Source organism: Pongo pygmaeus, chromosome 11 (genome assembly GCF_028885625.2).
Source record: "Pongo pygmaeus isolate AG05252 chromosome 11, NHGRI_mPonPyg2-v2.0_pri, whole genome shotgun sequence".
Classification (NCBI taxonomy): domain Eukaryota; kingdom Metazoa; phylum Chordata; class Mammalia; order Primates; family Hominidae; genus Pongo; species Pongo pygmaeus.
The window spans coordinates 16,788,819-16,804,947 of record NC_072384.2 but is presented as its reverse complement, the minus strand read 5'-3'; the positions used below and the strand labels follow the sequence as shown (position 1 = coordinate 16,804,947).

The following is a 16,129-nucleotide window of genomic DNA, read 5'->3' as shown; positions in this document are numbered from 1 at the left end:
CCTGAGCCTTTGGTGAGTTCCACAGGGTGACACAAGTTTCTTGTTGACCTTTCCTGTTGTTGGTCTAACATTCAGCTTTCTCAGGGCTGCTGGGACAGTGACTCCTCACCCACCTCTCTTCCAGCTTCCAAAATTTGGTGGCCTTTTTCTTTCCTGTTCTCTTTGTTTTTGTGGATTTATAACTGAAAAAGTCGCTCTAGTGACATTTCAGTAGAATTTCAGGAGGGAAAAAAGTTCTTATGTTCAATTCACTATCTTTACCCCAAATTTCCTTAATCTTTATATCTGAGATATTAGTGAATTAAGTACATCTGAGGGATAAATAAATGTTTCTCAAATGTTTACTAAATTGAAAAACCTTACTGGGAGTTTTTATTTGCTTTTTAGTTTCCAAAGTAAAAACATCAAATTTTATCTTAAATTTGGGCCTTTGTCCCCCTAAGGAAGACAAAATTATACTATATTGCTGTTTCATGGAGTCTTAATTTTTTTTGAGTAAAACATTTTATTAAAGCATAAATATGTACTTTTTTTTTTTTTTTTTTTTTTTTTTTGAGATGGAGTCTTGCTCTGTCGCCCAGGCTGGAGTGCAGTGGCATGATCTCGGCTCACTGTAACCTCCACCTCCCAGTTCAAGTGATTCTCCTGCCTCAGCCTCCCAAGTAGCTGGGACTACAGGTGCGTGCCACCATGCCCAGCTAATTTTTTAATATTTTTAGTAGAGATGGGGTTTCACCATGTTGGCCAGGATGATCTCAATCTCCTGACCTCATGATCCTCCCACCTTGGCCTCCCAAAGTGGTGGGATTACAGGCATGAGCCATCATGCCTGACCAAAATGTATTTTTTTTTTTGAGACAGAGTCTTGCTCTGTCGCCCATGCTGAATGCAGTGGCATGATCTAGGCTCATGGCAACCTCTGCCTCCCAGGTACAAGCAGTTATCCTGCCTCAGCCTCCTAAATAGCTAGAATTACAGGTACTTGCCACCATGCCCAGCTAATTTTTTGTAATTTTAGTAGAGATGGGGTTTCACCATGTTGGTCAGGCTGGTCTCAAACTCCTGATCTCAGGTAATCCACCCGCCTCGGCCTCTCAAAGTGCTGGGATTACAGGCATGAGCCACTGTGCCCAGCCCAAAATGTATATATGAAACACAAAGAGAGAAGCACACAAATTCTCAGTCATTCGTTTGATGAACTTTCCCAAAATGAACCCATTTATATTACCAGAGTCCAGTCCTAGAAATAGATATGACTCTATTCACCAGCTCAGGGTCAGTCTTTTTTTTTGAGACAGTCTTGCTCTATCGTTCAAGCTGGAGTGTAGTGGTGCTATCTCGGCTCACTGCAGCCTCTGCCTCCTGGGTTTGAGTGGTTCTTGTGCCTCAGCCTCCCAAGCAGCTGGGACTACAGGCGTACACCACCATAGCTGGTTAATTTTTGTATTTGTAATAGAGATGGGGTTTTGCCACATTGTCCAGGCTGGTCTCCAACTCCTGGCCTCAAGTGATCCACCTGCCTTGGCCTCCCCAAGTGCTGAGATTACAGGTGTGAGCCATTGTGCCTGGCCTGGGTCAGCCTTTTTTTAATCGTCTGAGGGTGCTGTGCACTCAGCCAGGGAGTGAGTAGATGTGAATTCTTCTCTCTTGGAAGAAATTCCAGTTCACAATTGATACACCTTTCCATGATCTCCTTATTTTTTTCTCTTCTTTTTAAAATCGAGAAGTAAAAATTGCATATTTTTGTGGTGTACAACATGTTTTGAAATGTGTATACGCTGTGGTATTATCCCCTGTCTTACTTGCCATTGAATCCCAACAGCATCTTGAAGCAAATCTTAGCCCTGCCTTAGGATGCCAAGATTTGTACAGGTAGTGAAGCCCAGAAACAATAAAATTTTTTAAAAACATTCTCTCACAGCTCCCTAATAATTATTAAAATTTTTCAGTATTTCAAGGGAACGTTAGGATTACAACCTGGAGATTCAGCCCTCTTCATCAATGGACTTCACATTGATTTAGATACACAGGATATATTCAGGTATGGATAATAATTTTCATTCTCTGAAAGGTTTTTGTAATGCGTAGCACCTTGTAACATGTTCATATTGCCGTTCCTTCTTGATATGGCATGATGCAAAGTCTGATGGCTTACCAGGCCCCACTGGGTGGACGTAGGTAGTAGGCACATGCTGTGATGGGCGGGCAGGATGACATGTCTCCATCTTGTGTTGCAGTGTGTGTTCAAGGCCTGAGTGTTTTCTGAGGCTGTCCTTTTAGAAGCTATACTTTTCCACTTAACCATGGGAACATAGAAAAGAACAGGTTCTTTGGCTTTTGGAACAGTGTGAAGTACATTTATTAAAAATACTGCCTCTGGGCCTGGCACGGTGGCTCATGCCTGTAATCCCAGCACTTTGGGAGGCTGAGGCCGGTGGATCACTTGAGGTCAGGAGTTCAAGACCAGCCTGGCCAACATGGTGAAATCCCATCTCTGCTAAAAATACAAAAATGAGCCATGCCTAGTAGTGCGTACCTGTAGTACCAGTTACTTGGGAGGCTGAGGCAGGAGGATCACTTGAACCTGGGAGGCGGAGGTTGCAGTGAGCTGAGATTGCACCCGTGCACTCCAGCCTGGGCAACAGAGTGAGAATCCGTCTCAAAAACCAAAAAAACAAAAAAAACCTGTCTCATGTGTCTCAGAAGGTGTTCTGTCTACATATATTATTTGAATATCCACTTTTTGGTAAAATGTTCAGTATTAAATTGCATTCGATTGTCTTCATGATTTTGGGGTGGATAGCAGACAGGTAGAATTCAGACTTTATTCATTTGTTTTTTTGAGATAGAGTCTCAAAAGAAATTTTTTTAATCACATCTTATTTCTCCTTCCTTTCTATCTTTTCTTTTTTTTTGGAGACGGAGTCTCACTCTTGCCCAGGCTGGAGTCCAGTGGCACGGTCTCGGCTCACTGCAACCTCTACCTCCCGGGTTCAAGCGATTCTCCTGCCTCACCCTCCTGAGTAGCTGGGATTACAGGCACCTGCCACCATGCCCGGCTATTTTTTTTTGTATTTTTAGTAGAGATGGGGTTTCACCATGTTGGCCAGGCTGGTCTCGAACTACTGACCTTGTGATCCGCCCGCCTTGGCCTCCCAAAGTGCAGGGATTACAGTCATGAGCCACCGCGCCCAGCCGTTCATCTCTATCTTTTCTATCTCTCCCAGCAAACCTCTAAGTTGGGTGTGGATTCTTTCAGGCTTTTTTCTGTGGTCATATGTTTGCCTGTGTGAATTGGTACTGACATTGAAACATATATTAGGCATATATAATGTAGTATCTCTTTTTAATCTTTATTTTGAGATAATTGTAAATACACATGCAGTTATAAGAAAGAATACAGAGAGAGTAATGTACTGTTTTTAAAATCATGTGGTGTAAAAGTATAGATTTAGGGTTATTTTATCCTCAATTTGTGTGTTTATTCCCTTTTTTAATTTCTCAATTAATTTGGAGAAGAGTTCCCTTTTTTAATTTCTCAATTAATTTGATTTGGCATTGAGGTTGAACTGATACATTTTTTTCATGGTGAGAATATTTTTTAAAAGCTTTTTCTCCTAGTAAATACCTCTTTTTTCCCCCCCCAGTCTGTTTGATGTGTTGAGGAATGAAGCTCGGGTAATGGAGGGTCTGCATAGATTGGGAATAGAAGGCCTTTCTCTGCATAATGTTTTGAAGCTGAACATCCAGCCCTCTGAGGCAGACTATGCAGTAGACATCCGGAGTCCTGCTATTTCAGTGAGTATTTTGTTAGGGTGATCAAAGGACTTTCTGACCAGAAATCTTTTTTATGGTTTCTGATTTGTCTCTTATGAGGGTGAAGTTACTCCCACCATCTCTTTTGTTGGTGTGAAAAATTTATAATTGCTTATATGGGACTTTGTGTATGTAATAAAGTAGGCCCTTAAATGCTTCAAAAAGTTGAGTTATTGTTGCTAATGTGGTTAAGACATGATTTTTTTTTTTTTTTTTCTCAAGACAGAGTCTCTCTCTGTTGTCCAGGCTGGAGTGCAGTGGCACGATCTTGGCTTACTGCAGCCTCCACCTCCCAGGTTCAAGCAATTCTTCTGCCTCAGCCTCCCAAGTAGCTGGGATTACAGGAGCCTGCCACCATGCCTGACTAATTTTTGTATTTTTAGTAGAGACGGGGTTTCACAATATTGGTCAGGCTGGTCTCAAACTCCTGACCTCAGGTGATACACCCACCTCTGCCTCCCAAAGTGCTGGGATTATAGGCGTGAACCAGCACGCCCGGCCAAGACAGTGATTTTTTTCACTTGAGCATGCCCCTGGGATTCAGCTGAACATCTCTTGGGAAAAAGTGTTTAGTTTGTATTTTCTCAATTGCATACAGATCTTGTGTGATGTGACATCTGTAAATTAAAACTACTATTGAAAATGTCACTTTTTAGCTAAGAACCTTCTTTAGTAGGATTTTGATATTTGAGATTTGAAGGATTTATATAGACTTTTGCCTGCCATATGATCTTTCTGAGCCTTTGTCTCGTCATTTGTCAGAGAATGTGGGGAATAGGGCTGGGCTTGGTGGCTCGTGCCTGTAATCCCAGCACTTTGGGAGGCTGGAGCGGGTGGATCACCTAAGGTCAGGAGTTCGAGACCAGCCTGGCCAACATGGTGAAACCCTGTCTCTACTCAAAATACAAAAATTAGCCGCGTGTGGCGGCGCACACCTTCTAATCTTAGCTGTTCGGGAGGCTGAGGCAGGAGAATCGCTTCAACCCGGAGGTGGAGATTACAGGTAGCTGAGATCATGCCACTGCACTCCAGTCTGGGTGACAGCAAGACTCCGTCACAAAAAAAAAAAAATAGAGAATATGGGGAATAGTGCCGTCTTGGGCAGTTGTGGTAAAAAATAAGATGAAGGGAGAGCTGATCTTATTTTTTTTTGGTTTCTGTACTGCATTCATTTTAGAAAAATTTTATTTAAGAGAAATAATGTAGAATGTAGATAATCATTACTTGAATTAATACTCGGTGATATAACTTATTTTGATGAAGACATTGTTAATGTCATTTGCTTTTCTGTTAAAAGTACTTATAAACAGTAAAAGATAATAACATCAACATGACATGTTTATGCAAACATAAAGGGACTAACAACCATAGGACCCATCATCATGCTTACTAAATGTTAACATTTAATCATTTTGTGTCAGATTTAATTGTTTTCTTGGAAAAAAAAAACAGTTTTAGTTGAAGCCCTTCTTTGTCCCTTACCAGCCACACCTCTCCTTCCTGAAGTTCATATCTTTTCTCAAGTTGGTGTGCATTCCCTTGTCCCTTATTTTATCCTTTTATTTTCTATCAAATATATTTTTCTTTCTTTCTTTTGTTTTTTTTAGAGATGAGTCTCACTATGTTGCCCAGGCTGGACTCAAATTCCTGGGGTCAAGCAATTCTCTTGCTTCAGCTTCCTGAGTAGCTGGAACCATAGGCATGTGCCATCTTCCCTGACTCCTATTTAATATTCTAAAAATTTGAGACCAGGCACAGTGGCTCATGCCTGTAATGCCAGCACTTTGGGAGGCCGAGGTGGGTGGATCATTTGAGGTGAGGAGTTCAAGACCAGCCTCACCAACATGGTGAAACCCCATCTCTACTAAAAATACAAAAATTAGCTGGGCGTGGCGGTACACGCTTGTAATCCCAGCTACTCGGGAGGCTGAGGCAGGAGAATTGCTTGAATCCGGGAGGCGGAGGTTGCAGTGAGCCGAGATCACGCCACTGTACTTCAGCCTAGGTGACAGAGTGAGACTCTTGTCTCAAAAAAAAAAAAAAAAAATTTTTTTTGGATAATCCAGTCAGGCACAGTGGCTCACACCAGTAATCCCAGCACTTTGGGAGGCCATGGTGGGCGGATCACTTTAGCTCAGGAGTTGGAGACCTGCCTGGCCAACATGGCAAAACCCTGCTGGAGTGCAGGGATGCAATCATAGCTCACCACAGCCTTAAACTCCTGTGTTCGAGAGGTCCTCCTGCCTCAGCCTCCTGAACCATTGCTCTTTGCGGACATGAAGTTGTTTCTGATGTTTTGCTGTTGTAAACACTACTTTAATTAGGCTTTTTTTTCCTCTCTTTTTGTGTATACATGTGAATGTATTTGGGGTAGATACCTGGAACTAGAGTACTTAGTGGTACTGCATGTATTGTGTTGTGTTGTGTTGTGTGTTGTGTTGTATTATATTGTATTGTATTATTGTATTATTGTATTGTATTGTATTGTATTGTATTGTATCATAGTCTCGCTCTGTCGCCAGGCTGGAGTGCAGTGGTATGATCTCAGCTCACTGCAACTTCCGCCTCCCAGGTTCAAGCGATTCTCCTGCCTCAGCCTCCCGAGTAGCTGGGACTACAGGCGCATGCCACCATGCCCAGCTAATTTTTGTATTTTTAATAGAGACGGGGTTTCACCATGTTGGCCAGGATGGTCTCGATCTCTTGATCTCGTGATCTGCCCGCTTCGGCCTCCCAAAGTGCTGGGATTACAGGCATGAGCCACCGCACCTGGCAGTACTGCATTTATTTTAGAAAAATTAGTACTAATATAGTCTTCAACTTTATTAGATCCAGTTCTCTAAAGTGTCCACATACCAGCATTGCATGAGAGTTCTCTTTGCTCTATATCTTTTTCTATTCTTGATCTTGACAAACTTTCACTTTTTCTGTCCAGCGAGTATGAAATTTCATTGAGGTCTTAGCTCATAGTTCCTAGATTACAATTGAGGGTGTACACATTTCTTATGTTTATTGCCCATTTGGGTTTCTGCTGTATATTTTTCATATTCTTTTCTTTTTTCCAATTTTTTTTTTACGTTTTATTTTTTCCTTTGTTCTTAAAAAGTTTAGGGCTGGGTGCTGTGGCTCACGCCTGTAATTCCAGCACTTTGGGAGGCTGAGGTGGGCGGATCACTTAAGGTCAGGAGTTCAAGACCAGCCTGGCCAACATGGCGAAACCCCACCTCTACTAAAAGTACAAAAATTCCCTGGGCGTGTTGGCGGGTGTCTGTAATTCCGGCTACTCGGGGGGCCGAGGCACGAGAATCGTTTGAACCCGGGAGGCAGAGGTTTCAGTGAGCCGAGATTGCTCTACTGCACCCCAGCTTGGTCAGTAGAGAGACTTCATCTCAAAAAAAAAAAGTATTTCGCTTCTTTTATTTTTATGTCTTTCTTCATTCTTGATGCTAGTCCTTTATTGGGTTTGTAGATTACAAATGTTTTCATCTGTTCTGCGGCTTATCTTTCAGTCACTCATTTTTCCACTCGATCTTTTTATCTTTTTTGTTTTTTTTTTTGAGATAGGGTCTTGCTCTGTTGTTCAGGCTGGAGTGCAGTGGCACGATCATGGCTCATTGCAGCCTCGAACCCCTTGGGCTCAGGTGATCGTCCCGCCTCAGCCTCCTGAGTGGCTGGGACAGCAGCCACCATGCCTGGCTAATTTTTATATTTTTTTGCAGAGATGGGGGTCTCTTATTATTGCCCAGGCTGGTCTCGAACTCCTGAGCGCAAGCGATCCTCCTGCCTTGTCCTTCCAAAGTGCTAGGATTACAGATGTGAGCCACTGTACCCAATCTTTTTATCTTTGAAAATGGTCTTGTCTCACGTGATTCTTCTTAAAATATTTTAAAGTCTTATTGATATTATTGCAGATTTTACTAACTGGTTCCTAATGTGCATGCATCCTGTTGTGTTATTTTTTGTAGTGGGTCAACAACCTGGAGGTTGATAGCAGATATAATTCGTGGCCTTCTAGTTTACAAGAGTTGCTTCGACCCACCTTTCCTGGTGTTATTCGGCAGATCAGGAAAAACTTACATAATATGGTAAGTAAAACTTATTGTCTGGCTGTGAACTCTGTTTCTCCCTTGGCCTAGTCCCTCTTTTTTTGTCATGTGGAATGGTCACTTCTCACCTTTACTAGCTGCTTCCTCCCCCACCCTCCACCAAATACTCTCCCTGTTCACAGGCTGAAAGGGCTTTGTCGTGTACTGACCACTTGTGGGGCTGTGGGATGTAACAGGAGCATTACAGCCCCCCTCAGAGTGTGGGGAAATGCTCATTTTTAACACGAAGGTTTAGACTATCGTTTTAATCTTTTAATTTGTTTTTAATTTTAAAACATTTTTAATTTTTTAATTTTTATTTTTTCTAATCAGCTTTTCCAGATTGAATAAGTTTTCTTTTCATACTCTTCACACCATTCAGTGATGTGTTTGTTTTTATTTTAAGACTTTATATTTTTTAGAGCAGTTTTAGGTTCATAGCAATATTGTTTTATTAGTTTTAAGATAGCTCTTTTTTTACAGTATATTACAGCATATTGCTACTGTTTTTCTTTAATATCTTTATCCCTAAAATTCAGCAGTTTAATTTATTCCCTTAAATAAGGTTGTTTGCCAACTCCTACTTGTTATTCCATCTTGCACTGCTTTAGAGAGAGAGAAAGAGTGTTCTTAATTGGCCCACTTTTTCCCTCTTATTTCTTTCCCTTCCCTCACACAGCTGGGAAAGAGATAGTGGTAGGGTTAGTGCCAAGGTTGGCCTCCTCAGAACTTGCAAGGAAAATTACCCTCTCTACTTTTCTTCTTGTCTCTCTCTCTTTTTTTTCCCCCAGAAGGAGTCTTGCTCTGTTGCCCAGGCTGGAGTGCAGTGGCAGAATCTCGGCTCACTGCAACCTCTGCCCCCTGGGGTTCAAACGATTCTCCTGCCTCACCTCCCAGTAGTGGGAATTACAGGCGCATGCCACCACACCTGGCTGATTTTTGTATTTTTAGTAGAGACAGGGTTTCACTACATTGGCTGGGCTGGTTTCAAACTCCTGAACTCAGGTGATCCACCTGCCTTGGCCTCCCAAAGTGCTGTGATTACAGGCGTGAGCCACCATGCCTGGCCACTTTTCTTTCTCTTGAAACCACTTCTTTCCTTTCTAGTCAGAATTTAAATCTCGTTCTGTTTTACCATGTCTGAACTTTATTAAGGGAGAGAATACGTCTAAGTTGCTTAACACATAATATGTGTTTATGTGCTTGCCTGACAGCTGTGACTGTGGTCTAAGAATTAGGTTCTAAGTGAATTCTTAATTCAGAGATCCTCAGAAATGAATATACAAAAAGGCAGGCTCCACTTTTTAAGGTGAGAGAGTTGCTGAACTTGGTTTTCGTTTGGTGTAGTAGAAAAAGCGGCGTCATCACTCTGGAGTACAGTTCCCTTGTTATCAGCGTAAGTCCATGAGAAAATCACCTAGCCCTTCAGTACCGCGTTTTTTGAACATAGAGGGAGGTAGCTTCTATGTATATAAGTCCTCTTTTATGTGGTTCAAGCGTAGCTCGAAAAAGGTTGGCTTCATGTACAGTGACTCATAACATTTTTCTCGGCCCACAGATACTTGAATAAATGTCATTTCATGTGTTCTTTTCCCTTTCTTCAACAGGTTTTCATAGTTGATCCAGCACATGAGACCACAGCAGAGTTGATTAACACAGCTGAGATGTTCCTTAGTAATCATATACCACTAAGGTAACACTGGTATTGATTTGATGATGTATCTAATTTAGCTGAGGTTTTATTTGTCATTTTTAAATGCAAGTCTGGTGCTACTGAGTTGTAGGATAATTAATAGTGCACATCACTAATGGCAATTTTATCTTCTGGTCAGTATGAAGCCAGTGTCTTTTGGGACTGAGAATTTGCTTCTCAATGAATAGAAGCTTACCACCAATGAATTATCAGTAAATAGCCCATGTAAAAATAGTTTCTGGCTGCAGCTTGCTTCCCAATGGAAGGGAATTTTCCTAGGTGAGTGTCCACATCACAAAACCTATTTCCACTTTCAGCAGAGATATAGAGCATTGCCAATAACTTGTTAGCCTGTCAAGGACTAAACATATACACAGCCTTTTGTAGATGCAAACAGTAACAGTTACTTCACTTGTGTTGCAAAACCTGCCTACAGGGTACTGAGTGGCTGGATTTCCACTGTCCTTTTAAGAACAGTTTTTTTTAAAAATTTTTTAAAGGTTTTACATATAAATGCTAAGATATTTTCACCTACATTCTGAATAATTCTGGTAATTTTACATGTTGGTGAAATTTTAATTCTTAGAAAATGTGAAAATAAAGAAGAAAATAACTCTTCAATAAATATTACTGTGTGTTCCATGATTACTACTGGGCTAAATGCTGTGAATATATATGCCTTATTCTACCTTCTTGGAAAAGATCCTCTGTATACTTTCAAACCCTTTAGGGAGATATGTGATCAACTGCTAGGTTATGTCCTTCTGGTTAGTTATAAGTGCGTTAGGATTTCAGGGAAACAAAAAAAATCATTGAGATATTTGGGAAGCACAAAGGTTTATGGAGAAGTTGGATTTCAGATAGGCTTTGAGGAAAACAGAGGGTTCTGATAGTTGGAAATGCAGAGATTTTGAGTTTAATGACACTTTTCATATAAAGCATGAATACATCTGGTTAGATGGAAGAACCTATTACTGGATCACAACCAGAGCTATGTTTTGATTAAAAGAGAAATATAAGGACACAGAAGAAGTTGGGTCGTGGTACACAGTTGGCACTAATACAATATTTCTTGAATTGAGGGACGAGAAGAGGGCATGTGGTCTTCCGATTGCAAAGGCAGGTGAGAAGAAGGCACTTGAACTCCTAGGCAACTGAGAGATTGTGAATAGTTGGAGAGAGCCAGGCATACAGGCTGCTCTTTCCTTCTTTGTAGGAGCTCATGTGGTCCTGCATGTTGGCTGCTAAATATTGATACATTATTATTAACTAAACTCCATAGTTTACATTAAGATTTGTTATTTGTGTTGATGACACAAATGTATGGTGTCAAGTATTCACATTACAATACAGTTTAATACAGATTAGTTTCACTGTCCTAAAAATCTCCTGTGCTTCACTTGTTTAGCTCTTCCTCCCTTCCCCTAAATCTTTGGCAACTATTGATCTTTTTACTGTCTTCATAGTTTTGCATTTTCCAGAACATTCTAGGTTGCAATCATATGGCATGTAGCCTATTCAGATTGGTGTCTTTCACTGAGCAATGTGCATTTAAGCTTCCTCTGTGTCTTCTAGTGGCTTGATAGCTCATTTCTTTTTATCCCTGGGTAATAGTCATTATATAGATATCCCCCCATTTATTTATCCATTCACTTAATTGAAAGATACCTTGGTTGCCTACAAGTTTTGGCAATTATGAATAAACCTGCTATAAACATCTGGGTGCACGTATTTGTGTGGACATGTCCACAGCTTCTTTGGGTAAATACCGAGGAGCATGATTGCTGCATCGTGTGTTAAGAGTATGCTTAGTTTTGTAAGAGTATGCTTAGTTTTGTTCTAAAGTAGCGGTACCATTTTGCATTTCCACTGGCAATGAATGAGAGATCCTGTTGCTCCACAGCCTTGCCAGCATTTGGTTTTACCAGTATTTAGGATTTTGGTCATACCAGTATTTAGGATTTTGGTCATTCTGATAGGTGGGTGGTATGTCATTGTTGTTTAATTTGCTGTTCCCTAGTGACATATGATGTTCAGGATCTACTTATATTTGTCATCTATCTGTATATCTTGTTTGGTGAAGTGTCTGTTCAGATTTTTTGTCCTTTTTTTTTTCTTCTTTTTTCCCCCCTGCCCTTTTGTCTCCATTTTTAAAACTTTGGTTGTTTTCTTATTGTTGAGTTTTAAGAGTTCTTTGTAGGCCAGGTGCAATGGCTCACACCTATAATCCCAGGACTTTGGGAGGCCAAGGTGGGAGGATCGCTTGAGGCCAGGATTTGAGATCACCATGGGCAACATGAGAAGACCTCCATCTCTACAGAGAACTAAAAAAGAGTAGCCAGGCGTGGTGGCACACACCTGTAGTCCCAGCTACTTGGGAGGCTGAAGTGGAGGATTGTTTGAGCCCAGAGGTTTGAGGCTGCAATGAGCTGATCGTGCCACTGCACTCTGGCCTTGGCAACAGAGCAAGGCCCTGTTGAAAAATAAACAAGAAGAGTTGCATATTTGGTTTACCTGTCCTTTATCAGATGGTTGTTTTGCAAAGATTTTCTACCACTGTATGGCTTGTGCTTTCATTCTGTGAATAGTGTCTTTCACAGGGCAGACATTTTTAATTTTAGTGAAGTCCAAATTAACCAAGTGTTGTCTTTCATGGATTGTACTTTTGGATCTAACATCATTGCCAAGCTCGAGACCACCTAAATTTTATTCTCTGCTATCGTCTAGGAATTTTTGTTTTTGTGTTTTACATTTAGACCTGTGATCCACTTTGAATGAATTTTTGTGAAAGATATAAAGTCTGTGTCTAGACTGATTAATATGCATGTGCATGTCCAGTTGTTCAGCACCATTTATTGAAAAGATGATTCTTTGTCCATTGAACTGCCTTTGCCCTAGTATGTTCAGTGCAAAGTCTTTTTTGCCAGCCCATCTATAGATATATAATAGTATCTCTGTGGTTAATTCCTTTATTTTAAAATTTAAAATCTGATAAACTTTAACCTTGGTTATTGCTTTTTGTCGTGGGACAGTTGTAAACCTTTTTCGGCTTCTCTTTTACCAATAATTCTCGTACTGCATGTGCTAAATGTCATAATCCCCCCCTTTCTGTTTACTTTGAAAGTGTGATAATTTTTATTTCTTCTAGTTTTTGTTTAAAATCAGAAAAAAAAATCTCTTAAAACTATAGCAACACTCTTCATGTCAGTAAAGGAATCTTTTCATGACATGGAAATGGCTTGCTTTGACAGTAGAAAGGCCTAAGCCACATTTGAGAGCCTGCTTTTTTATTAATACTTTGTAAGTGGCCGGGCATGGTGGCTCATGCCTATAATCCCAGCACTTTGGGAGGCCGAGGCTGACGGATCACCCGAGGTCAGGAGTTCGACACCAGCCTGGCCAACATGGTGAAACCCCGTCTCTTCTAAAAATACAAAAAATTAGCCAGGGATAGTGGCCTATAATCCAAGCTACTTGGGAGGCTGAGGCAGGAGAATCGCTTGAACCTGGGAGACAGAGGTTGCAGTGAGCCAAGATTGCACCATTGCACTCCACCCTAGGCAACAAGAGTGAAACTCCATCTAAAAAAAAAAAAAACCCTTGTAAGTGGTGTATGTATACCTTTGCCAATCATGTTAGAGTAGAGTAGGCTGTGAACTGTGCTTTTCACTCAAAGAGTTTTCCTCTGTTAGCTATAATGTATGAGAAGGGTACAAGGATGTCATTCTTTTTAACCATTTGCATTCTTTGACATGTTTCTTTTTCTTCTTTTCCCTTTCCCTCCAGAATTGGTTTTATCTTTGTGGTTAATGACTCTGAAGATGTTGATGGGATGCAAGATGCTGGAGTGGCTGTTCTTAGAGCATATAATTATGTTGCCCAAGAAGTGGATGATTATCATGCCTTCCAGACTCTGACACATGTACGTTTTTGTTCAGAATGGCAAATAATTTTTTCAGATCTAACTTAATAACAATGTATGGCCATTGTACGCTAGGCAGCTGGGGTGTCTAGAGCTCAGGGGTGGATCCTGAATTTAAAAGTCATGTCTGCTGCAGTGTATAGAGATGGATCTGAGGAAGGGCAAAGCAAAGTGGCAGGGATGCCAGTTGATGAGCTGTTGCAGTGATCTCCATGAGAAGTAATGGGGAAGGTAGTTAGCAGGGCTGCGGAGAATGAAATAGGTTCAAAAGAAGTCACTCAGAATAGTAAGTATTTTATACTTTGTTATTTTATTCACTTTGTCTCTGCTTAAGGTTTGCTTTTGTTTGTTTGTTTGTTTGAATATATCTTCCACAACGGCTACCTTAAAATTTTATTTATTTATGTACTTTTTGAGACCGGGTCTTGTTGTGTTGCTCAGGCTGGTCTCAAACTCCTAGGCTTAAGGGATCCTCCCATGTCAGTCCCAAATAGCTGGGATTACGGCTGTGCACCACCATGCCCAGAGAATAAGTATTTTAACTCTGCTTTTTAAAGTTTTTATTTATTTATTCATTTATATTTTTTATTGTTATAAGTACACGTGTTTGATTGAGGGGGCCACAGAAGACAGAGAGATGGTACTGTACACAGCTAAAATGGGCTTGGAGGCCGAATGCCACACAGAGACAGACACAGAAACAGTCCAGCACTCAGCAGGGAAGGCTGGGCAGTATTCTGAGGCTTGTAACACTTGGTTGGCAGGTGACAGTCAGCAGGGGATTTGGCCTAGGGCTGAAGGGGCCCACGCATCCTGGAGGCCCCCAGATCTGAGATCCCGGGTGGCATCTGCTGTGGCGCCTGGGCTCGGCTCACATCATTCAGGGACTTGCAGGCAAACTGGGGCAGTATGAAGGCAGCACTGTACACGTCTGAGCAGCTGCACCTGCTCCACCTGCTGCCGTGTCACTTGTTGCATGGGCTTCTGGAAGTTGGTGCTCGGGTTTTTGCTGCAGAGCATGAAGCCAGTCTGGCCACTGGGATAGGTGGGGACAGTGCAGTAGGCGTGCACCACCATGGGGAAGAGTGACTGGCAGAACTACCATGTCTCCTTGATGAGGTCCAGGTGCAGCCACTGGTACTCACCCTGGCAGCAGAGAATGCTGTCCTTGTTGAGGGCCATCTTCATGAGTGGTAATAGGATTCCTTGAAGAGGCTTTCAGCGGATCCCAGGAGTCAGTGATCATAATATTGAAGGCATCCTGGTTCTGTTTCACGAAATCAAAATTGTCACTCATATGCAGGATCAGCTTTGAGCTAGAGTAGCCAATGGCCGTACCCGGCAGGAATTTCTTAAGAGACCTGAGTGCCATCCTTTTCAGTCTATCGTCGGACCACAGACTCCACAGAGGGGTGCTTCACTACGTTGTGCAGGATGCCATCTTTGTCCCCGATGGTCAGCACCTTTTGTGGGATGGGGTGGTTGCTGAGTGGCAGGTTGATTCTCATCTAGTAGGAGAACTTGTCCCTGTCCATGCAGGGGATGATGCCATCCAACACCAAACACTGCTGTAGGTCTTACTGTGGAAAACAAGGATATCCTGGGAGCGTGAGCACTGGCAGTGGAGCAGCTGCTCCATCTGTAGCAACAAGGCTTCCCTGGGCTCAGGCTGCAGATCTCATGGAACCAGCCCTCCTAAATGGCAGCGTGACCATTGAAGCCAGGCTCCATGTCTCCTGGGCTCTGCGGCCTGAGACTGCAGGCTGTGCAGAGCCATATCACAACAGGACCAGCTTCACCCACCACCCACTGTTTATTTTATTTTATTAAAAATTTTTTTTTAGAGACAAGATCTCACTGTTGCCCAGGCTGGCGTGCAGCAGCGCAGTCAGGGTTTACTACAGCCTTGAACTCCTGGCCCTAAGTGATCCTCCCGCCTCAGCTTCCCGGAATAGCTGAGACTACAGGCATGCATCACCATGCCCAGCTAATTTTGTTGTTGTTTTTAGTTTTTGGTAGAGATGATGTCTCACTATGTTTCCCAGGCTGATCTCGAACTCCTGAGCTTAAGCAATCTTACTGCCTTGGCCTCCCAAAGTGCTGGGATTTTACATGTGAGCCACTGGGGCTTGGCTGCTGTTTTTTATTTCAGAAATGAAGTACTACTGCTCACTGTAAAAAGAATTCAGGCCGGGCGCAGTGGCTCACACCTGTAATTCCAGCACTTTGGGAGGCCGAGGGAGGCAGATCACCTGAGGTCAGGAGTTCGAGACCAGCCTGGCCAACATGGTGAAACCCCGTTTCTACTAAAAATACAAAAATTGGCCATGTGTGGTGGCTCACGCCTGTAATTCCAGCACTTTGGGAGGCTGAGGTGGGTTGATCATTTGAGGTCAGGAGTTTGAGACCAGCCTGGCCAATATGGAGAAACCTCATCTCTACTAAAAATACAAAAATTTAGCTGGGCACGGTGGCTCATGCCTGTAATCCTAGCACTTTGGGGAGGCCGAGGCAGGCGGATCACGAGATCAGGAGATCAAGAGGTCAAGACCATCCTGGCTTTAACACAGTGAAACCCCATCTCTACTAAAAATAAAAAAAATTAAATGGGCA

The 16,129-nt window shown here is 42.1% G+C and overlaps 1 protein-coding gene and 1 pseudogene across 10 annotated transcripts in view; one reads left to right on the top strand and one right to left on the bottom strand.

Moving 5' to 3' along the window:
- UGGT1 (UDP-glucose glycoprotein glucosyltransferase 1) overlaps window positions 1–16,129 on the top strand; it is a 112,751-nt gene that overhangs the window by 33,966 nt on the left and 62,656 nt on the right. For all 10 annotated transcript variants that reach the window (XR_008500975.2, XM_054477102.2, XM_054477100.2 and 7 more), the window contains 5 exons: window positions 1,950–2,041; window positions 3,648–3,798; window positions 7,782–7,901; window positions 9,509–9,594; window positions 13,381–13,516. Coding sequence is in view for 9 of the 10 variants with exons in the window: in XM_054477102.2 (XP_054333077.1) it covers window positions 1,950–2,041; window positions 3,648–3,798; window positions 7,782–7,901; window positions 9,509–9,594; window positions 13,381–13,516 (585 nt within the window). In the remaining variant the exon portion in view is untranslated. The remainder of the gene's footprint in view (window positions 1–1,949; window positions 2,042–3,647; window positions 3,799–7,781; window positions 7,902–9,508; window positions 9,595–13,380; window positions 13,517–16,129) is intronic.
- Window positions 14,305–15,247, bottom strand: LOC129031147 (spermidine synthase-like; annotated as a pseudogene).